The 24,837-nt window shown below is 45.4% G+C and overlaps 2 protein-coding genes across 2 annotated transcripts; both read right to left on the bottom strand.

Moving 5' to 3' along the window:
• Positions 1 to 2,223: 2,223 nt before the first annotated feature.
• Positions 2,224 to 3,195, bottom strand: LOC139212887 (olfactory receptor 2B6-like). The gene has a single exon (XM_070843449.1). It carries the CDS (start codon positions 3,166 to 3,168, stop codon positions 2,224 to 2,226), a length of 945 nt encoding a protein of 314 aa, XP_070699550.1. The 5' UTR covers positions 3,169 to 3,195.
• A 6,716-nt stretch (positions 3,196 to 9,911) lies between these two features.
• LOC139213171 (neuronal acetylcholine receptor subunit alpha-10-like) lies at positions 9,912 to 24,748 on the bottom strand. The gene is made up of 6 exons (XM_070843809.1): positions 24,679 to 24,748; positions 13,896 to 14,041; positions 13,636 to 13,790; positions 13,276 to 13,522; positions 12,429 to 12,714; positions 9,912 to 10,692 (listed from the first exon to the last, which is right to left on the bottom strand). Exons 1-6 carry the CDS (start codon positions 24,725 to 24,727, stop codon positions 9,929 to 9,931), a joined length of 1,647 nt encoding a protein of 548 aa, XP_070699910.1. The 5' UTR covers positions 24,728 to 24,748; the 3' UTR covers positions 9,912 to 9,928.
• Positions 24,749 to 24,837: the final 89 nt, after the last annotated feature.

The following is a 24,837-nucleotide window of genomic DNA, read 5'->3' as shown; positions in this document are numbered from 1 at the left end:
TAGCAGAACAGTATGATTCCTTCAAACATGCATGTGTGGTACAGCTGACTTTATAATCTTACATTACATTTACAGTAAAGTTTTATGTGCATGTAGTAATATATAATATGTATAGACAAGAGAAGAAAATGATTTTGCTGTTGGCACAAAAATGTTGGTACATAAAAATTCACTGTCAAACAACAATAAAATGTCATATATATACACTGTTGCCCTTAAAGTTGGAATAATTGTTCAATACCACCAATGTTGTTAAAGCTGAGAAGCTTAAAAGTTGAGAATATATAAACTTTGTTTATCAAGAATAAATCACATTGTCACAATCATTTCATGAGAAGAGGTAAAAGAAAAGCCGTGTTGGTTCAGGTACAGTAAACTGTGGGTGATCACCTGTCTGCCTTCAGTGCATCAGGCTGCAGGTTTTTCCTTCCTCTCAACAGCTCAATGATCCAGGTCAGTTTTATGAACATGACTGTTCTCAGGCCAACCTTCAAACATTATGTAATTAATGTTCTCAGGGGAGGAAACACACAGAAAAACTGCTTCGCTTGTGTTTGTTTAACACATGACTAACCCCCCCACCACCAACCACAGTCTTTTACTGCAAGTTTAATAATAATATTGGGTTCTTTTGTTTTAGGAAAAAGCTAAAAGGAGTCTTGAGTATTGTTTGTGTGGTTTTATGTTTTTTCTTAAAGAACAGTGATGAGTCTTGAATTTCTTTGTGATGAAGTGTAACACACTGTGATAGAGAGTTAATGGAGCCGCATGGCAACACAGAATATCTCCCATAGTCCAGAACAGACATGAAGGTTGATTGCACAATAGTTTTACGGTTGGATTGAGACAGAAAACCTTTAATCCTACACAGGAAACGCAGTTTGATTTTAAATTTTTGGGTCAAATGTTGAATGTGAGTCAAGCCAAACTCTTAAATCTCTGTAAGGCTCAGCAGGAGCGATATACTGTATGTGCCCTTAATGGTAGGAGAGTCACAGGTGGAGGTGGAGAATACCATGTACTCAGTCTTTTCTGCATTTAAAACTAGCCAAGTGCTACTTGGAAAGACTTAAATGCAGACTGAAGACGAGCCACCGCCTGGGCCGGAGCCTGGGACATATACAATGGTATCATCCGCAAAAAACAGAAAAAAACTTCCAAAAGGCCACAAGATGCTGAAAGCAAAAAGCAAAAGTAGGTGGACCTTGTATTAGGAATTGGGAACTTCTATTGCGGTGTGGCTCTAAAGAGGACTGGGTCTGAAGTATCCTCAGTCAGTCGTGTGTCCTTTGATTCTGTTTTAGGTTCATCAGAAGGACTCTGACCTGCTGACGTCAACTGAACTGAACTGAACTGAACATCCAGGGGTCTACATGTTATTCAGACCTGTATAATATTTCTCTGTATCATTAAAATATTCATGACCAAATAAGCAGTGAGTGAGTTCCAAATATGGCAGCATTAAAGTAACAATCATAGTCCAATTTGAATAGTTTTTATTGATAAATAATTGTGTTGACAGTAAAAGACACCTCCATACAGACTGTGTGATCCACTACAGCAGCTGTTAACCAGCTGTTAACCAGCTGTTTGAGCTCTGGTTCATACAAACAACATAAACTATTTTTCTGTCAGAGAAATGCTTGGAGTGAATTATACATTAACTCGGTGTGTATGGGGGGTCTTTTGTTGTGAAAGGGAGGATCTAAACTGTGTTAATGTTGTGAGAAAAAAGGAAAAAAAAGTTGAAGAGAGGAATAAAGTCTGTCTGACTCCCTCTGACATGTTTGACTTTAAAACAACCATTCAAACACAGTGAACTCTTCCTGCTCAGGATACTAAGATACTACAAATACTGCTATCAAACCAAAACCTCCACATCAGCAGTCTATAATCCATAAGGTCCGGCACTGGAAACCTTCTGGATGCTTAGGAGACATTTCCCTGCCTGAAAACTTTGGTTGTTGTGCATTTTATCTTTTTGACTGATAGCAGCATTGTGACTATTATTATTTCATATTTTCTACAGATAAAATCTGACAAAGTGAAAATACTGGGTGGGCAGATCCACAGAGGAGAGAGACGCACTGCTGCATCTACTATTCCTACAATGTTGTAGCTATTATTCATGGGTTTCCTGCAGCATATACAAACTGAGAAGAGAGAAACACAGGAACATGGGACGGGTCACATTTTACGTTATTCATATTGAAACGTGTAACTTTATGATGATGGCAAAACCTTCTTGAACTTAAACAACTTTGAAAAGTACTTCTTTATCTCTTTGGACTGCACGCCGTAAATGATGGGGTTGAGGCTGCCGGGGATGATGTGATACAGAATAGTGCAGAGTTTCCTGTAGTCGGAGTACTGAGGGAAGCGGTGAAGGGAAATGATAGACATGCCACTGAACAGCAGGACCACATACACAACCAGGTGAGTGCTGCAGGTCTTCAGGGCTTTACTGTTCAAAGACTTGTTCTTACTGGTCAGACAGACCACTGTGATCTTAGCGTAGGTGAGGACGATGCTGCCGATGGAAGCTGTGAACAGGACCACGGTGAACGTGACGCCGTAGACGTTGTTAATGAACACGCTCTCACAGGAGAGCTTGAACAGGGAGGCGTTGTCACAGAGGGGGTTCGTGATCAGAGTCCTGCATCGGTTCAGCCGTACGGTCAGACCGAGCAGGATCCCGACCAAAACAAAGGCCACCCCCCAGGCAGAGAGCGTCAGCCTCACCACCATCTTGTTGGTCATTATGGCGGCGTAGCGCAGGGGGTTACAGATGGCCACGTATCTGTCGAAGGCCATGATCATGAGCACGGTGTGGGAGGTGGTGCCGAACATGTGTGTGCTGAAAGCCTGGACCACACACTCATAATAACTGATGAGGCGCTCGGACGGAGGCAGCAGGATGTCCGACAGCAGACGGGGAACCAGGATGGAGTTTCCCAGGATGTCGTTGACGGGCAGGTTGCAGAACAGGAGGTACATGGGCTGGTGGAGGTTCTTGTCAATGAAAACCAGCAGAGCGATGCCCACGTTTGTCACCATTATGAATATGTAGGAGAAAAAAAAGAAGAGGAAGACGGGGTAGACGGTTCCCTCTGAGACCTTTAACCCCTCCAGCTGGAGGGTGAAGCTGTTGTAGGTGTAGTTTTCCATCAACCTGAAAGAAAAAAAAGCAAGGAAGTTCAAACCAGTGCTGCTCACGTGCTCTGCTCTGCATGGGAGCGATGTTTGTTAAGAACTGGTGCTGTGTCAATAAAGATTGATTGATGGGTCGGCTAAATCATTACTATCATGACATCAGTTTACAGCTTCCCTGGATTATAGGGGATTGTGCACATAGCATATAGTTTCTATAGATTATTTGTCTCCTATAATGTTTCTACACATCTTATTGGTTTATACAAACAGTGTCATTTGTACATTAATACTGAGAACAACAGATGATACAGAAGAAACTCAAGCATAGACATGAAATGCATAGTAGAAATACAGAATGTGGTGAACAGAACTGCAGCCTGATGGATTCAATGACTGCAGCAGCTTTACAGCAAAGCACAAACGTTTCTAGCAGTAAAATCAGCAACAACAACACCTGCAAAGTCCAGCAGCCGAATGTGTGGACCAGGTTTAGGACGTGTGAAACAGCCTGCAGTGACTGAGGGGAATCAGCCTTCAGTGTCACCACTGCAGTGAGCACTGACGATCAGCTGCTGTCTTTATAGACGTGATTCGACCTTCAGGGGAATGATCTCATCTCAACACCTCTCACATCACGTCAGCTGTCAACATGCAGCCATGTTTCACCTCCACACAGCCTCGTACTGCACATTCAGCTCTTCTAGTTTGTGCTTCAGTTCAGCTTTACGAGTGTACAAGTGACTTTAATGAAAGCCTTGAGCCAGGCCAGGGTGCAGCAGCCGTGCAGCCGGGCCGACGTTGTGATGGCGTGATACCTGAGCGGCTCGCACACGGCGATGTATCTGCAGAGGGAGAGCACGGTTAAACTCATGAAAACCACAGTAGCATGCATCAGAAACACCCCACAGTGTCGGCTTCCCTCAGAAACAGACTTGGCTGCAAAATGAACAGAGGAGGGTTTTTATTTATTATTTGGTGCAAAGCTTCACAAGCAGTCAGGAATCATTTCGGTTTCTTTAGGTGTCTTTATCAGAGAACAAGTGGCTTCTTTCCTCTCAAGGTTTCTTATCTGATCTACAGTTTGTCAACTTTTTAGAAACTAATAAACACTTTTCTTACGCCGACTGGAGACCCTTCATAACATGTCAAGGCCCAGTAACTCTAACTTCAGTCAGCAGGTGAAACAGGCACCTGTTGTAGGACATCGCAGACAGAATCGTCTGCACTGCGACGCCGTACGTGTGCACGGAGAAGGTACAGAGAAGGCACGGAGAAGGCCTCGGCGATGGCCGGGACGTAGGCGATCTTCTTCTGCCCCATCAGGAGGTGCATCATGAGGCGAGGCAGCACGGCCGTGGCCCCCAGCAGGTCGCACACCGCCAGGTTACACACCATTACGAACATGGGTCTGTGCAGGCTCTTGTCTATAAAAATGACGCACATCACCACGCCGTTCCCCAGCAGCGTCACCACGTAGTTACAGAGGACGTGCGTGAAGAAGACGGCAGGATGGAGAAGCCTTCCAGCTGGAACACGATGGGCTGCCTGAGAGGAGTGAGGACGGTGGAGTTCTCCATCCAAAGCAGGACGGGTCTGTAAGAAAGCGTCAAAACCCCCAAAAACCAGACGTTTGTCAGGCTGATGGTCATTTAGATTTATAACCCTGGATAATAAGACTAGAGACGTCCGTCAGGAGCTGTGACACACAAACATCTGAGCAGAACTTAGAGAACAATATTCAGTGTGTCATTAAACACAAAGAGAAGAACGTCTCCTCCCGCTGATGATGCTCTGACAGGTGGAGGACAGTGAGTTCACCTTTAATGGTCCTGCTGTTGTGCTGTGAGTGTCCATCACTGACGGTGATCCCTGCCCCCCCTCCAGCCCTAAAAGGCCCCCTGCAGCTCTCTAAAGAGCCACTTCCTGGGAATCTGGGAATCTGAAAACACAGTTTGATTGTGAACACAATGATGTGGCTGTATGTGAGCAGCTGTGAGCTGCAGGGACGATCAGGTCGAGCTGCAGCAGCCTGTTGTTCACCTGCTGCTCTTCTCATGATCAAACTCATTTCACAGTTTAAATCAATAGATTATAAAGCACATAATGTACAGCTCAGTATTAGGAGGAGGAGGTGGGGGGGTTACATTTTGCAGTGGTGCATTAGTGCAGTACATCGCTTGTCCTAAAGACACGAACCACTGGACACAAAAACATTTTTATTGGTTTAATAATGATTTTCTTGCTTCAGCCTCCAGAATGACGTCTATAGCAACAGACCACAGGAGGCTCCGACCAATCAGAGGAAGGTATCAAACAATAAATCCATTTATTGCCTGTTATGGCTCATTTGATGCTAAAGAGCTGACAGGAAGTGACGATGGAGGCTCTTTGTGGCTCTTTGTGGTGACTCCAGAGTTGTTTTCTCTGTGTTCATGGAGTCAAACTGGGATTTTTTTCCATGAAGCTCACATGTTTTCAGCGGAGGTGAATCACCTCTGCCTCTGTCTGAGCTCCTGGACTGAATCCTGTGTTATTATGGGGCTGTAATTAGCGTCCTGGAGGCCTCAGAGCTCCCAGGTGTCTCACTGACCAGCAGCTTAATAGAATTAAACGCTGCAGTGAGGCGTTCAGGGGCCAGCGGACAGGGAGCCGCTGGCCTTCTCTCTTTACCCTCACATTTCATCTCCTCTTTCTCTGAACCTGCAGAGGCTTGTGTTAGATCATCCAAAAGGTGTGCAGCACAGTCGGGGTCGTCCACAGCAAACTGGGAACACCATTTCTTCACGCACTGTTTCTTTAAGCTCGAAGAAACGTTGAGATATCCCTGCGTCTAATGTCTAATATATTGTTATGGAAAACAGCCTCAGGCCCCGATGTGTCTGTAGTGGAAGAGTCCTGGAGTGATTATCATCAGGGCAAAGGTCAGAGTTCACCTCATTATTCAGTTTTCATTAAACCTGTCCAGGGTGGAGTTTCCCTGCCGTGGACCGGAGGACGGTGTGTTATGCTGCTCTGACGGCGCCGTGGGTCCCCGGAGCTTCGTTATCATCATCGTCCTGCGAGCTGATAAACACCTCTCTGCTCCCACGGCGGTAATTACCATCAGAAACAGGCTGGAGTGAGGCTCCGGTTCAGAGAGCTCATTAGTGGCTGTTGTGGCAGCTGGAGCTCACAGTGATGAAACCAGTGGACCATCAGGGGGCGGCGGCGTCCCCTGAGCTCCCAGCATGCAACAGTTTATGGTTTGTTCACAACAAAGTGTTACAACAGCCAAAGCTCTGCTATTCAGGAGTGTATAGGAAGCCCAGTGGCCTTATCACCCCCATGTATCCTGCCTCAGAGTTATGTAGGTCCGGCTCGAGTCCAATGAGGATTAAAATCACGTCGGTTGTTTTGCTGCAGCCTGAAACAAACTGAAATAAAGTCTGAGTTTGAGCTATGATGGTTTTCCAAGACCAGGTCTGGGGGGTCTGGGGGGGGCAGTGTAATAAATGTACGTGCTGACTGTGTCTGTATGGACTGTAGGAGACTACAGGTTCCTCCTGCAGTGGGTCAAACTGATCTACTGTCTCTTCTTCTACAAGAATAAAACACTGTTTAAACGACATCAGCGCCATCGACCAAATGTATTTAATGAGCATCTTCTGTGTGGAGATTCAGGAGCTACGATACGATTCAGGGCCTGAACCATGAAACACCAGGTCAGAATACTGTGTCATTGTGTTCATTGTTCAAAAACACACAAACAGAACAGACCTGCTGTGTGAAATATGAAGAGACAGGCAGTGAACTAGAATAGTTGAGGCCTGCTGATGCTGATTCTGTCCCTGCACAGTGCAGAGGACTGAGTCCTTCACAGTATCTCTGGTGCTCTGGTGGATTTCACGGCTCTTCAGCTCCATCTGCTGCTGCGCTGGAAGAAAACTCTTTATCTATTTAATTATGGACGTGAGCTTCAGACACAGGAGGCACAGACGCTACTAACACATGAACACTTTGCTGTTTGATGCTGAACTCAAGTTTTCAGAGAACACAAACTGTCTGGTTAAGAGCAAACCTGTATTGGGAGTGTTGGGACCTGCAGAAGGACGTCGGCTCTCCTGGTCGAGTCCTTTTATAGGACCAAGTGAAGTGAAAAGAGGATGAAGACAGTTGTTGGTTTGTGGTCACACTGATCTTCTGGCTCTGCTCACCGACGTCCATGAATCTCTTTAATAAGAAAAATGGTCTGTAATAAACTTTGGTCTGTGTGCTGAGCTCAGACAGCAGGAATAAAAGTACTGAAAAGTATTAACATCAAAACACAAGTAGGAAAAGTAAAAGTACACTTGGTAGAAAGTTTCAGGAGAATATATTTCACATTACTGGGTGATTTGTGTCTGAGGCTGTTTTTCCTGCAGCAGCATGTCATGATTTATCAGTTATGTATTGACTTTGTGTTAATGTGCATCTGCGAAGTAACTGAAGCTGTCAGAGAAACGTCGTGGAGGGAAAAGCACATCTGCATGTAACATGTAGAGCAGAAGTGTGAAAACTACAACAACAACAATACTACTACTACTAATAATAATAATAATAATGATGATAATAATGAATGAGTGCATAAAAAAGACCAGCCATCCACAGACATCAGTAGAGAAAGTTGTTTTAATAAGAAACCTTTAATGTATTCATGGCGTTAATGGTGTGGTGTGTAAACATGACTGGAGACAAACAGGATATAGAACATGTGACACGTTTGGCATCTCTCTGTACGCTGGGAACACTGGAACACTAAAGATTCCTTTGAAGACTTTTTCAGGATCTAATTTCTCCAAAACGTCCAACAAGGCAACAGAAACCTCACAGATGTCTTCAGGTAGATAAAGACTGAATACAGGTGTGAACACAGGGCCATGATGATGATGATGATGATGCTCGTTTAGACTCTTTCTTCATCACTCTCTGAGCAGACGGTTTCTGTCTCTCAGAAACTGTGCAGGATTCTCTCTGAATCCTCGTTAACCTGTGACGGCCTCTGCTGCCTCTGAGAGTCTAAAACGATTAAATGATTAAATGATTAAATGATTAAATGATTAAATGATTGCATCAGGAGAGAAAAGACTGGGTTCAGCAGTGTCCCAGTAATGACCCAGTGTCTGAGATCTGGTGCTGCTCCAGTTTGAGCTGAAAATCTGACTGGCGTTGGGCCGTTCTGGGAATTACTACTTTTCTATTTACTTCTTTTCACCATAATGTGCCTTGTGGTGTTTGAAGCTATTATTACTGTTATTAACTCTTCTGTGTGTCGTTGGAACATGTTTGTCGTATATTTGTATTTAAAGTATTTAAAGTATCGTGAACTGGAACTTTAAGCTGACGTCGTCGCCAAACACAAAAATGTGATTCAATGTGATTTTACACACGGTACTAAAACAATCCTCTGCTGTGTGATAGATAAAAAATAAAGAAATCAATCCTGCATGCATTTCTAACTGTCAACAACACACACTCAAACATTTTATATCAAAAAGTGTGGCAACAACAGTGAAGGTGTGTGTGTGTGTGTGTGTGTGTGATGGCTATAGATCAGGTCCGTCATCTCGTGTAAACAAATTTAATATTTTCATTCTTGATCATCACAAACAGGATGGAAGCTCATCACTGTTTCATGATGAAGATGAGGATGATGAAGATGATGATAATGATTCTTTAAAATCAGCTTTTCCTTCAAACAAGTGAAAAAAGGTGAAACCAGCTCTCATGTGACTTTAGTTTAAGATCTCTGGCTCATTTGTTCTCAGAAGAAGATGAATTTCACAGAGTTGAGTTCGTTAAATTAACAGGTTTGGTCGGTTTGAAGGTGTTGACTGGTTCCAGCTTCACTTTCAGCAGCAAACTAACCGAAGACGTACCAGGAAGTGTCGTTTCACATCACGTTTACTTTCAGTTTTCTGTCATCAAACACTGTTTTTCCTCTGAATCTCACCAACAGTTTTAATAAACTTCAATAGAAGTACAAACACCTGTAGTTTGGTTTGTAATCATCAATTATTTGATTCATTTGAGCAGCATTGGCGTTACCATGGCAATCTATCCAACTGTGGCAAACCAGGAAGTAACTGATGCAGTGAATGTAAGATGTCAGGGGAGGAGAAAACCCCTAAAGTAACTGGACACCGAGCTCTTAGAGGAAACATGAGGCGTTATGTTACATCAGCGATAACGTGACGTCATTATTAACAACAGCGTTTGAAATGATCTACGGCGCTTCATTAATTGGCCAACCGACACTTCTTCAGTTATTTTTAAACTCTGTTGTTTGCAGAGATGTCACATGGTTAATACTAATGACGACCATTTTGGTGAGCAGAAAATAACACCAGCATCGTTTTGCCGTGGGGGGGCAGGATGTCTGTCTGTCTGTGACTCCATTACAATGAAAGCATGAAAGAAAGTCTCTGTGATGATGGCCGACATTACAGGAGCTCAGACATCCGGGGGGGGGGGCTCGGAGGGCGCCTCCCCTGGGAACGCCTCTGGATCCCCCAGGAGGAGCTGGAAAGTGCTGCAACTGTCCTGCTTGACCTGTTGCCACTGTGACTCGATGAGCGGAAGAATGACAAAAATGACGGACTGAGCCTTTAAACCCACCTGAAACTCACTCACTATTTTAATGAATCATCATTCACTTGTTTCAAGGAAATGAGGGCTGATTTTAGACTTCATGGAGCTTTGAGGAGATGGTTTTATCGGCGTACCCCCACACTGCCCTCAGCCTCCATGTGACTCTCCATCAGATGGCTTTTCCGAGGATGAGGATGCTCATGAAGAAGACCATGATGAAGAAGAGCCACATGAAGAAGCGATCCATGACCTTGGCGACCTTCCTCCACTCCCCGATGCGCAGCTGTGCAGCCCGCTGGTCCTGGTACGAGTTGGCGATGTATTCAATGTTCCTACGCAGCCCCCGGTGTTGGCACACGCACTGGGTTTTCACCAAGATCTGCCTCCTGGTGTCGCTGGCGCCGCCTCCCCCGTCACCTCCTACGCCCTTCTTTTCCTTGACGTGCTCTCCTCCTCCTCCTCCTCCTCCACAGGCGCTGTTAGACTCCTCCGGCCCCGACTCCCCTCCCCCAGCAGCTCCTTCCTCCTCCGAGTGGTCGATGGTCACAAACAGATCCTCCTTCCAGTCCGTCTGGTTGGTCAGATCGTGCCCCAGCTTCAGAGACCCCCCAGCCCCGTCCTCCTCTGCCCTCCCTCCCCACGCCTGACCGTTCACGTCCCAGTTCGTCCCCTTGGTGTTCCCTTCCTGCCCTTTGGCCGACGGGGCGTCGGACTCCTCCTGCGACAGAGGCTGTTTCCTGGACGAAGTCCTGCCGAGGCAGTTCTCTCCGACCTCGTAGACGAAGCAGATGCGGGCGAGGTAGTTCAGGATGAAGCGCTCGGCCCACTGGGGGACGGGGCGCGCCTCGGGGCCGCAGTGGTGGATGTTCATGATGAAGATGGTGAGCGCTGTCGATGCGGTGACCATCGTCATGGTGGCAATGTAGTACTTTCCTGTTGAGAGCAAAGTGAAGATAATTCAACATCCTGGTACAGTTAGGATACGTGTTTGAGGTCAGAGATGCCTTCTGTCAGCAGGCTGGTGATTTGTGGGAACACAGGAAGTGTGAAGTGAAGCTTAAGGAGAGAGTTAAGCTATTTCAGATGCTGCATAAAGTTGTACTCTGAGTTGGAAACAGCTGAGTGGTGGTACAGAAAGCTCTCAGGATTTAATGAACAGACAACACTGAGGCTCGAAGGACGAGCTGAGAGATCATCGATTCCTCAGCTGTGATTGTTGTGTTTTAAATAAGCTCTGACAGGCTGCATCGACCTGCGGGCCTCCGGCCAGCAAACATAAACGGGGTGTTTACTGACAGGCCTTAAATTGGACACCAAAGTCTTTACTGTCGCTTCAGTTTATTGGTTACAAAGAGCGCACACACACACACACACACACACACACACACACACACACACACACACACACACACACACACACACACACACACACACACACACGAGCTGCTGATCTGCTTGCCTGGCAACTTTCTTTCTTTCTGTACTTCAGCACATTCATTTAAAATTCATTGTTCTTCCACAGATGCCATCATCTGATCTGAGGCTCTTACACTGAAGGGGGGGGGGGCAGGGATACAACAGCTGTCAGTCACAGGTTCAACCCTTCGGACTCTTTGGCACATGTGTCTGGGATCTCACAGACTAACAAAGAAAACCAGAGCATGACATTGAGATCATCACATGTGCTGCCAACTATTCTTTCTGCATAGTGGTGGTTTTACCTCTCAGGCTTGAACCCAGTGGAAACGCTGCTGATCGCCTGTTGCATTTACTGACTGGTTAAAAGTGATGCAGAAACACTAGTCCACACATTAGTCACTTCCAGGTTGGATTATTTCTGTTCCTTATTATCAGGCTGCCCCAATAAGTCCTTAAAGACTCTCCAGCTGGTCCAGAACGCTGCTGCTCCTGTTCTGACCAGAACTAAGAGAAGAGACCATCTTTCTCCTGTACTGGCTTCTCTTCACTGGCTTCCAGTCAAATCTAGAACAGAGTTTAAAATCCTTCTCCTCACCTCCAAAGCTCTTAATGTTCAGGCTCCATCATCTCTTAAAGAGCTCATAGTACCGTACTACCCCACTAGAGCACTGTGCTCCCAGACTGCAGGTCTACTGGTGGTTCCTAAAGTCCTCTAAAGCAGTGATGGAGCCAGAGCTTTCAGCTATCAGGCTCCTCTCCTGTGGAACCTCCTTCCAGTCTGGGTTCAGGGGGGCAGACACCCTCTCTACATTTCAGAGTGGACTAAAAACCTTCCTTAGTGATGAAGCCTATAGTTCAGGACTGGATCAGGTCTTGGACCAGCCCCTAGTTATGCTGCTATAGGCTCAGACTGCCGGGGGACTCCCATGATGCACTGGGCTCCTCTCTCCTCCTCTTCCTCTCCATCCTGATGCTTCATGTCTCTTTAATGTCTGTTACTAACTTGGTATCTTCCCCGGAGTGCTATATAAATAACGATTGATTGGGTTGATCCCATGACATGGGAGGATCTGACTGACAAAAATAATTGATTCACAGGAATCCAGCCTCTGCCTTCAGATCTACTTAACACTGTTACATGTATTAGAGCCACCATGACCACCACCTGCTTGACTGAGGAAGCCACTGAAAATATTTCTCTTAACAAGTCAAACAAAACGTAAACACCAGGTGCTCCTCGGTCTTCTCACCTATCAGTGGGACGCTCTCGGACGGCGGCATGCTCTCGGCCACCAGCAGCTGAAACACAGTGAGGGCCAACAGCACCGTGACACCGAGAGAAACCTTTTCACCCGAGTCAGCCGGCAGGTAGAAGCCCAGAGGAGCCAGAAAGGAGATCATCATGCAGGGGATGAGCAGGTTGAAGATGTAGAAGGAGGCACGTCTCTTCAGGTGGAGGGTGAAGGTGATGTCTGGGTACGGATCCGAACAGCAACCATACAGGATGACGTTCTTCTTGGCTGGCATGCCCAGGACCTGGTTAGAAGAAAAGATTTAGTTTCGCCAAAAAAATTGGGCACAAACATGAAAGCAGACATGTGAAGCCACAGAAGAAGATTTTAACACAACACAAGCACGAGAGTTTTGATAGAAAGCTGAGCGCCACCGTTTGGGTTAACTTGAGCTCAAAACTACCACGACTGACCAGTTCCACTCTGACTGAACATGTGTGGACCATGTTTACACTCAGACCCTGAAATCCCACCGGGCTCGTCTCAGCGGCGGTCCAGTTTTACTCCGTTCTCCATGAGGCTTCATCTCCACTTATTCAGGAGCGTTTTTCCTGGCTGATTAGCTGACTTGCTCAGATTTAGTTGGTTTGGACATTAAATGGATGTTGGTCCATGGTGTTAAAAACCCTCTGACCATTGAAAGTCTGCACGGAGGCTTTTATTTTGAAAACTGAGCGGCTTGTCTTTGCTGTTTTTATTTGTCTGACTTCCTGCCGCCTCCTCTGCTCTGAGCTGCCTGATCAGAAATAAACCAGGCGCGTATCTTTAGCGAAGCAGAGCGATTTAGCCTTTGGTAACCACTCACCTCCCACTCCACATTGGGGACAAAGTCGGCCAGGTCGGCGCTGTCCAAGGCGTTGGACAGGTCCATCTGGTTGCCATTGTGAGTCCAGGAGCCAAAGGTCAGGTGACACTCCTGCACATCAAAGGGGAAGAAGGCCACGTCCACAGAGCAGGAGCTTTTGGTGATGGCTGGCTGGTCCCACATGACCTGACCGTCGTTACGAAGAACCACGTTGGTCTCCATTGAGCTGGAGAACTCGTCATCTGCACTGTGTTGGAGGAGGTGGAGGAAGTCGTGTGAGGGCAGGCAGAGGGGACGGAGGATCGGAGTTGGGGAGGTGGGATTTGCTGCTAATTCATGGCAGCCGGAGGAAACACCTACCTGTTGTACAAGACGATGTCAGGTCTCCATACGTAGCTGCTGGGGATGCGGATGGTGTCCAGGCCATCGTAGTCTTCCTTCTTCCAGGTGAGGTAGGCGTCCATCCAAACCTGGCGGATCCACAGGTACGTACTCAGGATCTGGTTCCGCTCATCCTGGTGGTGGGACACACACACACACACACACACACACACACACATCAGCACGGACATGAACTGACATCACATGAACATCTGGACGGACCGTCAGGGTGCGATTACCATGTCGATGATCTGGGAGAGAGTGATCTGCAGGGTGACGTTGATGATGTGGTCGGTGTCCTCCACCGGCCGTAAAGCGTTGGTGTAGTTGGAAAACAAGTCATTCAGCAACTTCTGAGCGTAGCGACCATGAGCGGCCAAACAAACTGCAGAACAGAAACAGAGAGGTCTTTATTAGGAAGATGCTTCTTTAAACTAACGAGCCTGAATCAGTCCAACTCCTCCAGAGCATCTGTGTCAACAACTGCTGGTCAGATTTCCATCAAATGCTCTAATCTCCTCACCAGAGGATTAACCCTTTGGACTTTAATAACCCCGTGACCTTCACTCTAGTGCCACCCTGAAGACAAACCTGACACTCAACTCCGCAGCTGGTGAGAGTCTTGTAGTATGTTCCAACAGCCATACTTTCATAGTAAAAGGTTTTAGTCTGTCCCAGTACATCTGCCAAAAACACCAGGATGTCCCACTGCGTTTGGTTGCGTTTTATGTCTGTTCTGACCAACAATCATCAGCATCAGCGGGACGATGGTGAAAAGACAAACATCAGACGCTTTCTGTCCATCAAATCTGCACTTCTGTCGTCAACATCGTGGAAACAAACCCCGTAGCGACCAGCTGATCAGACTGGAGACGTCAACACTCCAGTAAAAGACGGAGAGTCCTGACTCTCTGTGATATTAAGTCGTTCTTTGGTGAAATGAGTCGATCCAGCCGACAGCAGCAGGTTGTTCTTCTGGACTTCAGCTCTCTGTGACCTCCTGCAGCCACGTCAGCAGCTCATTCAGGTTTGTGTGGTGAGCGTACAGAAAATTCCTCATTTCAGCTCCACCAGTCGGCCATTACGGCGTTTTCAGAGCTGCAGAAATAGAAACCAGGCGCCCAACAAAAAGCAAAACAAAAACCTAACTCAAAGCGGCGCCCAGTTAGGACGGACCAACAGGAAACAAGTCAACAACGGATCGCATCTGCCCCTCGTACACGTACATCCCAAACTATCCAATGAGGATGCACCAAATGCATAAGTGCAATGCATTGTGGGTGATACACACCTCTGGAGTGACCATTGACATTCACGCTCTCTCGATCTCATCACGTTCACAAACAAAGGGCGTGTCGAACACAATTAACCGACATCCTCTTATCACGGGAAACCATGTTTTAATCTAGTTTTTGAGTGAGTGTAACGACTCAAAAGCACGATTGGAGACAGCAGGCAGCTAAAGCAGAAGTCTTTACTTGCAGTTCGGTACACAGGTAGGCAGACTGAGTAAACAAATCCAGGAAGGGCAAAGCAGAGGCAAGAACAGGAATCAAAAACCAGGAACATAACACACGAGGAAACTGCTGGAACGCTTGTCACAAGGAACGAAGACGAAGTGGCAAAGAGGACAGGGGAGGAAGTGAAACTACCAGAAACAAGAGGAAAGAGTAAGAAACCAAAATAAAACAGGAAATAAACCAAGAACGTGTGACTGGATGGTTTAGTGGTGGTTGTGTGAGACCAACAGCAAATACATTCATGTATTAGTTACTAGTATTTCAGTTTTCTTTCATAATTACTAGTTTTCAGTGGCAGTTTAGGATCAGGCACCAAATCTACTTGGTTAAGTTCAGGAGAAGATGATGAGTTAAAATAAGAGTCACACACAAAGATAAAAGCAGATTTACAGCTGGGCCCTTTTTTATTAGCTTTCTGGAGAAATGGATCTTCTTACTTGCTTTTAAAGACGCCTGGCTGAGACTCTCCAGACTTTAACCTGATTCGTTGGTGTGTTGTTTTGAATGTTGTCCTCTCCTCTGCAGCTTCCCTCTCCGCTCCGCTCCACTCTTAATCCTGCAGAGCCTCGTATCTCCAGCAGCACATCCTGCAGCTCGGCCCACATTTCCCTGTTTAATTAACCTGGACATCACCTCAGGTTTTAATCACTGTGGCAGACTGATAATTCCTTTAAATCCTGTCACGGCCAATGATGACGATGATGATGATGATGACGATGATGATGATGATGATGATGATGATGATGGTGGTGGTGGTGGGCAGACAGGATGCTAATGTGGGTCTGTTCAATATTTTCTGCAAAATGACTCTTCCATGTCAGTGAAAGGCTGCATTTTATTTTCAGAGCACCTGAATGGATCCATGCTTTGTACCTTTACATGTTCAGCTCAGGTGCATTCTCAAAACTCTTAACACAACCTATTCCTGCAATATCCACATCTGGAAACCTCTTGGTGTGGTGAGGAAAGAACACGTGTGCGGTTCAATGTCAACAACCTCCACTGCTACACTAAACCAAAGGTGTGTTTCAAACAAAGTGCTGATGGGGGATCAATAAAGTCCACCTTACCTTACCTTATCTTATCTTATCTTAATGCATATGAGTGGAAGCAGGTTATGTTCTCCTTTATTCTCTCTCTTATAGAACCAGAACCACACATGAACAGTAAAGGGAAGAAGGAAACAGCAAACCATCCTCACACTCACACACACACTCTTTGTTTCGAGCACACGTGGCCTTAAAAGACAAGAAATGCTTTGTGTTCACATCCGTTCATCATCATCACTCAGAACCAGAGGAAGAGGAGAAGCTGAGTACATCCAAACAAACACAGCCACAGTAAAAGTGACAGGACCAGAATGTGCTGCAGCCACCGGACGTGAAGGTGAACAGTGACTGTCGCATCTTTAAAGGAGACAAACAGCTTCAGGAGGCTGTGAGAGTTTGGAAAAGACAAATAAAGGATAACTGATCATCCTCATCTCACTAAGTGTTGGTGAGAGTCAAACTGTGAGGACGTTCGGTCTGATCAGATCGACGAGTGTTCGTATCAGATAAACGTGCTGCTGCAGATCAACGCTCATCTCCAGCAGACAAAGCTGCATCTTATTTCCGTCACCATAAAAGTAAAGAGAGAAACATCCTCAGCAGCCAAACACTTCTCTCCTGTAAACTGTTTATAGGATCTGTTAGCGACAAAGACTTCACTGTCAGCGGCAGTCAGTCGTCTTCAGAGCGCCGTGAAAAGAGTTTCCTCCAAACCACAACAGCATTCAGCTCATTGTTCTGTGATGTCAAGACGTTTAAAAACTTTATTTCAGAACTAAAGAGAGAAAGTGACAAATGATAACATCTACTGTTCAATAATACATTCAAATGTTAGTTTTTCACCTTCCAGCCCACTTATAAGTATAATATATAAAGAAGCGTCCTCTGATTGGTAACAGGAAGTTAGCCAGCTCGGCAGGCTGGAGTCAGTAGCGCTCTGTTACGATGAGGAAGATCTGGGTACTTTTATGCTCGTGAAGTCGAACTATTTCGGCCTCTAAACGCTGCGTCCAGGTTTCTGTAGACGTCTGCGGTCATTTCTGGCTCCAAAAAAACAAGATGGCAACGACCATGAAGCCAAACTCAAGGTTTCAAAACAGCGGTCCACACGCCAAAGGGTGACGTCACTGTGGTTACTGAAGCTGATGAGTTTAATGACTTTTCTCACTAAGATAAGTTTTAACGTATTTAGTTCAGTAGTTAACAGAAAGCAGTTCAGCTCACTGGTGATCACTCACATTTCACTGTGTGATGTGTTTTGGCGCTAAAAGGAAGAAATAAGATCCTGACAAGAGAAAACAAGCTGAAAGCGTCTGTCGACATCTTAAACTGGGGATTAAATCACCTGTCGAACAGCCAAGAACCACAGCTGCCCCCCCGTCCTGCTGAGGAGGTCAGCAGTGATTCTGGGATTCAAGTGTTCATGTTACGTCTCCTAAGATTCACTAAAATACAAACAAAAGCAGTCCCACTGTTTCATTTGACGTTTCCTGAGGACATCTAGAGAGAAGTCAGGAAAAATAAACATGTAAAAGAAATATTTGATTGCTCCTGAGAATAATCTGCTGCTCCATGTCTGATCAGGTCCAACCAGCGTCGGCAGGAAAAGCTCCTGTTTGCTCTCAACAACAACACGGACGGAGAGATTTATATCTGCACGAGACGACACTAAAGACGAAAATAAACACACCTAATCACCCGCACACACACACACACACACATCTGACAACATGCTTTGGACAAAAAAGGAAGCGCACAAGTCCACAGTCGGTTCGACGACCTTCAGATAAAAAGAAAATAATATATTACTAAAGTCCAAAATGACTGTGGGGACTGTTAACATCCTTTGGACAAAAATGGAAATGTGGAAGTGAAGCTCTGAACCTGGCAGACGCTTAAAAACAGGATATCTCATTATGAAAAACAGGCCTCTGTTCTGCCTGTCTGTTTCAGGCTGATTATCCTGGAGCAGGATTCATGGATCAGATCTGAAAACAAGCTTTAAAAGATCATTCTGGCATTATTCGAGATTTCACACTAAAGGACCAGAGCCCACCACTCTGCTGCAGGGCTGTCCTCCCCATCCTGTCCACCCCGTCCTGTCCTCCCCATCCTGTCCTCCCCATCCTGTCCTCCCCATCCTGTCCACCCCGTCCTGATACTGGACGGCTAAAGTCTGAAGAAAGGTTGAGGACTTCTCCTGCTCAGGAGGAACAACGTGGGGAGGAAGCTGCTGGTGGCATCACCGGCCGTCCCCTGCCCTCCCTGGGAGAACTCACAGCAGCAGAGCAAACAACACCAACCAAACTGTCAGAGCAGCTCAGTATCAAGACAAAGAGACAAAGAAAACAGACTTCAGTAAAAACATGAAAACACTTCGTGCAGCCTCCATATCGACAGAAGATCACTCAGCTGCCCCACAAACACTCAGGACATACTCAGGACATACTCAGGATATACTCAGGACATACTCAGGATATACTCAGGACATACTCAGGACATACTCAGGACATACTCAGGACATACTCAGGACATACTCAGGACGTACTCAGGATATACTCAGATTCATGTTTAAAAAATGCTCAGTGAAGCTGGTCGCTGTAGTTTCTATCAATAAAGTGCATTTGGTGGGGACTGTTTTATAATCCACGTGTTTGTTGGTGTTCCTTGTTTGCTTCTGTTCTCTGCTCATTGTTTAACCAGTTCAGCAGAAGCTCTCGCGCTCCCTCAGGCTCTTAAATCTTACTTTCATGTGTTATGTGCATCATGCTGATCATGTTTCAGCCTCTTGGTGCTTATTTGAGCTCTTTTCATATCCAGAAACAGACACAGTGCACGTTTTGTGATGTGAAAGCGTCCCTGGCAGTGAGCCTGGCGGGTCAGTGACAACAGTCTGCATGTCGCTGTGTCCGACACCTTCGTCCCATCGAGACATCCTCACCACCACAACGCCAGATCTCCATTAAAAGTGACACTGTATATACAGACGGCTGACAAATGAAGGTAAAACCCAACAGAAAGTGTCTTCCTAAGGTGTTGAGAACAAATGGTCTCCTTGAGACTACATGTGGACACGTTCCTCTGAGGGATATTCCCTTATTTGGTGTTATGATGGAAGTGGTGGAGAACACTGGAGAACACTGAACACACTAAAGAAACCCTAGAATCTCTTTAAGGAGCCTCCAAATGATCAACCATGACCTTCTAAAGGAGCTCTGAAACTTCAGGAACCTCTTCAGTGATGACTAGAACATCCTACAAGACCATGTGAACCTCCTACAGGGCCGTCATGGTAGAGGAGAGTCCTGTTCCATAATCCCACAGGTGCTCAACACACTAAAGAACCCCACAATCTTTTAAGGCCCACTGGAACACCTACTAGAACCTCCTCAATGGCCTCATGTACTGCTAGAACCCATTTAGCCTCTTCTAGAGCTCACTAGAACATCCTCATTGGCTACAAGAACCACCTAAAGGGCCCTTTGAAGCTTTACAAGGACTGTTAGAACCTATTCAGCTACTATTAGGGGCCACTAGAACATCCTCAATGTCAGTAGTACCCCATAAAGTGCTCCTTGAACCTCTATTGGGGCTGCTAGAACCTATTCTACTACCACTAGATCCCACTAGAACCTCCTTAATGGCTACAAGGAACCCTATAAAGGCCTCTTTGAACATGGCTGCTAGAACTGATTCAACGAATACTACCAAGACCTTTGACCTTTGAGGACTTTTAATTTATATAATAATATAACGTGTTGGTGCTTTAACTCAGACAGGACTAGTAGTATTTCTACTTTGTGAAGGGACAATCTGCACCTGATCGGGTTTATTTGATCTGATATTGATCCATGGACACATCGACAGATCGGCCCGTCCACAGCACACGGTGGCTCTGCTGCAGCTCCACTTCCTGTTGTCTCTGCTCGTCGCTCAGGCGTCTTCACGGCCCACCGAGCACACGAGTCAGCAGTTTGAGAGGCAGCATCGACTCCCCGAGGAGCTAAAGTGTTAGCGCTAACAGCTCTGAGAGCACGCCAGCTGGAATACACACACACACACTCACACACACACACACACACACACTCACACACACTCACACACACACTCACACACACACACTCACACACACACACGCACACACACAATGCAGCACATACAGTATTATCATCATCTGTCATCTTCAACAGCATTGGTTATTATAGTCATCATCATCATCATCATCATCATCGTCGTCGCCGTCACCATCGTTAGTCATCGCCATGGTAACGAGAAGGTCCATACATTGTAAGTGCACAGATGGTCAGAGTCATGTGCATCATGGGAAAGTGCAAGAAACAGATGATGGCAAGTTAAGTCAATATGACCCGACCTGTGTGTGTGTGTGTGTGAGTGTGTGTGTGTGTGTGTGTGTGTGTGTGTGTGTGTGTGTGAGTGTGTGTGAGTGTGTGAGAGTGTGTGTGTGTATGTGTGAGAGTGTGTGTGTGTGTGTGTGTGTGTGCTTACAGCTGACACTGATAGCTGATCATGTAATCCATGTAAGATCCATGTAAGAACTGATTTCTTCCTTCACTTTTAAACACAGTTGTTAAGCTCTTATTCCCAAGATGCATTGCGGCATGAAACCTCCTCCAATCAGGGAGCTTAAAACAGCAGGTGAATCAGTTAACATCAGTTTATGCAGGATGAGCTCTACTTCCTGTCTCTGATGATCCTTTTCTCAGTTACTTTTCACTTCCTGTAACTTTGATTTGTTTACATTTTGGCAAACTGATGTCATTAAAAGTTAACAAATAAATTAATGTCATTTACTGCTGATTTCCTCCAAATAAAGTCCTGCAACTAAACCACATCAGTCTGAGGCCTCTTACCGTCTATAGTCTGACTGTTTTCACACTGGTTATAAAAACCACACAACTTTTAAGGAAATGACACAAACCACATGTGTGTCGCTTCACGCTGTTTGTCTGAGCATCAGAACTACACGTTCTACTTCCACCGTCCACTTGGCAGTACTAAAGCTGAGAACCCGCTCGGTTCTGTTCAGGAGGAGATGACGGTTTGGGTCTGAATCAGTCTGTTAATCACAGAAGTGATGTTTCACTGTGTTTGTGACATCAGTTAGATATATTAACTGTTTCCTCAGTGAGATCTGAGTGTAAAAAGACTCTCTGGAGACTAAACGAGGCAAAAATGACCCACCATAGAAGAAGAGCACATCTTTACATTAGAGATGGGATTTATGGCTCTTTGAAGGGAGCCGGACCTTGAGGAGTTCTTTTCAAAGAGCCGTTCAAAAGACTGACTATTTGTTATATTTATTTATTTATTAGAAGTCAACCAGGGGTAACATCATGGAAACAATCACTGGTAGCAGCTGTAAAATAAGATTTGGTTCAGAATAATTCAAACTTCTACATATTTATTCTGAAATGTTGATTCTAATTTCATGTGGCTTGTGTTTTCAGAGTAATCGTTCCATAAGATGGTGCCGTACCAACATGCTCTGACAGTGAGATCACTATTTAGAATTTTCCCTTCACCTAAAAAACTTTGTGGCTCAATAAAAACTACGCAGGCTGCAGATAACTTCCATGCAGAATAACTTTAGTGTGAACTTTTCCACACATGAACATTTTAACAATACAGAAAAAACATGAAAATAAATAAGAATATATATATATATTAAACAATATAAATAAAACTAGAATAAAACTTAAGACATGATACAAATGTGAATGTATAATTGTACTAAACTACCTGGTGTGTGTTCACCTGAACTACTTTACAAACAGGAACTCGAATCCACATCAGAACAATGGAAACAATAACAAATAACTTTTCTCTAGTCGTTAATATCTCCTGCTCATTGATCCAGCGCTAAATGTAAATCTCTTCAGTCCAGTCGGGCGGCGCTCACTAATATCTCCTCCCCTGATGCTGCACACCTGTAGCTGCGTTCACGTGAATGCAGCGTGCTGCGGACGACTCAGACTCAGTCGTTCACGTGAAGGCAGCGTGGATGACTCAGACTCGTGGGGCACACAGGTGACACATGAAGGCAGCGCAGGGAATTTGCATATAAGAACGACTCGCAACTGCAAATCTGTTCTCATCGTTCACTTAAAAGAGCCGTTCAAAAGACTCGACTCGTTCGCGAACGTCACATCTCTACTTTACATGTTCACAGGCTGTTTTTTGGAGCATTTTAATTTGCTACACATCAACACATCCCTTATATCCTACGCTTTAATAACATGTCCAGACTTATAAATGACTAAATAAATGACTAAAAAGTGCAATAAACCATAAAAAAATTAAAATCATATGTTTCTAAATACAGAAATCTCACAGCTGTGTCCCTCTAAATTGTAAATGTATTCCAGCGTAGGAGGCGCTGTGAACACCCGCCGTCTGGATCATAATGTTTTTGTTGTGTTTGCTCTGTAAGTCGTGTGTTTGCAGCAGGATCATCAGTGTTGGTGTTTGGATTATTTCTGCTGGTCGACCTACTCGAGCTCTTATCTGGACAGACGCTGGTTCACAGCTTAAATCCTCACAACCATCAACACTTATCACTGCTCACTGCCAGTCAGTGCCCCCCCCCCCACTGTCCCAGCATCAACCACACACACACACACACACACACACACACACACACAGATGCTGTACATACCTATGCTACCATCCGTGGACTGTCACTCTAACCCACTACGTGAGGACCCAGAGTGTTTCTACTCATTTAAAAAAACTTTCTTGATGATTCAAAAGTTCAACATTTAAACATTCCTCATTTGGGGGAATAAATGAATGTTCTCCTGTAACATCATGGTGTCTGATCCGAGCTGCAGGTTGCTCACCTGGCTCACAGGTAGAGCAGGTCACACACCAAAGCTCCTCCTGATTATGGAGATGATCAGCTTCCTCCTGACTGCAGGGTTGGCAGCATCCCATCGATGTATGAAAGTGAGTGGGTGAAAAGACTAGATGCTCGTAGGTGGTAGTAGTGGCTGTGTTTACATGGCTGGAAACACAGTAGGACATTTAATGACTTATTATTCAATATCTATTTATTATATTAAATGTATTTTAACATGATTTAAAGCCAACATGTCCCCTGGTGGCACACACACACACACACACACACACACACACTTTACCTTTGCAGTCTCCACACAAACACTGTTCCGGTAATGAATGATGTTTTCTGACAGATTTGTTAGTAAAGTCAGTTTGTCCTTCAAACATCAGAATACTGTGGGATCACGTCAGTAAATCCGTTATCTCCTGTAAATATCCCGTATTTATCTGGTTATTCCATCACCAGTAAATCATGAGCGTTAAAGTTTGGACGTCCTCCTCCCTGACCTCCACCTGACGCCTCTAAAGCCTTTGTCTCGTCCTTCTTATCACTCAGAGACACCATGATGGCGAACGCCTCCGCTCACCTCACCGTCCCATAAACACGCCAAAGCAGCGAGCGTGTGACGGGCGCTGATAGAGGCTGATGATGAGTCAGTGTCACAAGAGTTTAAATCATCTTTCCATCCAGTTCCAGCTGGTGAACTGTGGACATTTGCTGTTTTTCTGATGCCAGTAAGCTGAATATCTGTTAACTGTGGACTGCTGGTGGAACGAAGGCCTCAACTAGCTGCAGGACAATAGATTAAGGTTATTATAAGTATTATAAGCTGAAACTAAACTAAACTGGGCTTGATTGAGTTTTTTTAATCTAATTTTAAGATTTTCTGAGCTGTGATGACAGTCGGACGTCTGATCAGGTAAAATCCGCCCACTGCAGCCTGACGTGAGCTTGTTTCTCTGACACTGGATCTTTGCAGATTTAAAATGATGGATAAACATTTGTGTTCGAGGAGCCGGCGCAGGTGATGATCGTCTCCACAAACTCACATCAGTGACTTTAATCCTCGTCGCTGACAGCTGCCGAATTAACATCTGTATCAAATAGGAAACTGGAGAAGTGACCAAGTGCAGTAATCTGTCGTTTAGATTTAAAGTCTAGTTGAGTTCATACAAGTGTCTTCTCTCACCTTAATAAGGGTAATCAGGTTCTTTCTAACTAGATATCAGAGACGTGTCTGTAAAGTGTCCACGCTGAGCAGAACTAGAGGCCTCCAAATAAGACTTTTTGGTCTTATTTGAGGATTTAATGAGCCGTGAAGTCAGACAGCGTGACGGCACTGTGAGGCTGAGGTCGACCTAAAACAGTCCTGTCACTGTGAGGATGGAGGACGGCAGCACTAACACTGCCTCAGAGCTCCAAACCAGTCTGACAGCTGTCAATCATTTCAACTCTTCACAGCCGTGAATCAACCAGAACAGAAGAACAGGACGTCAAGTGGAGCAAACACACACTGAGGGGAAACAAGTTGTGTGACAGAAGACAGAACACTTAGTTTTTCCCTCAAAGGTGAGGCTGAAAATGTTCTCACCTGGCAGAGCGAGGAGAAGCAGGATCCATCCGCTGCACAGGAGCTTCATCCTGCTCCGATATCTGTTATTGATCCGATAAACAGAGACTGATTACAGCACCGGGATGAGTGATCAGCCAGCCAACAACCGCCGAGCAGAGAGGATAAAACACACTGAGA

The sequence above is a fragment of the Pempheris klunzingeri genome, chromosome 14, assembly GCF_042242105.1.
Source record: "Pempheris klunzingeri isolate RE-2024b chromosome 14, fPemKlu1.hap1, whole genome shotgun sequence".
Lineage (NCBI taxonomy): Eukaryota > Metazoa > Chordata > Actinopteri > Acropomatiformes > Pempheridae > Pempheris > Pempheris klunzingeri.
Note: the sequence above shows the minus strand (reverse complement) of the source record. Positions and strands in the feature narration are given on the sequence as shown.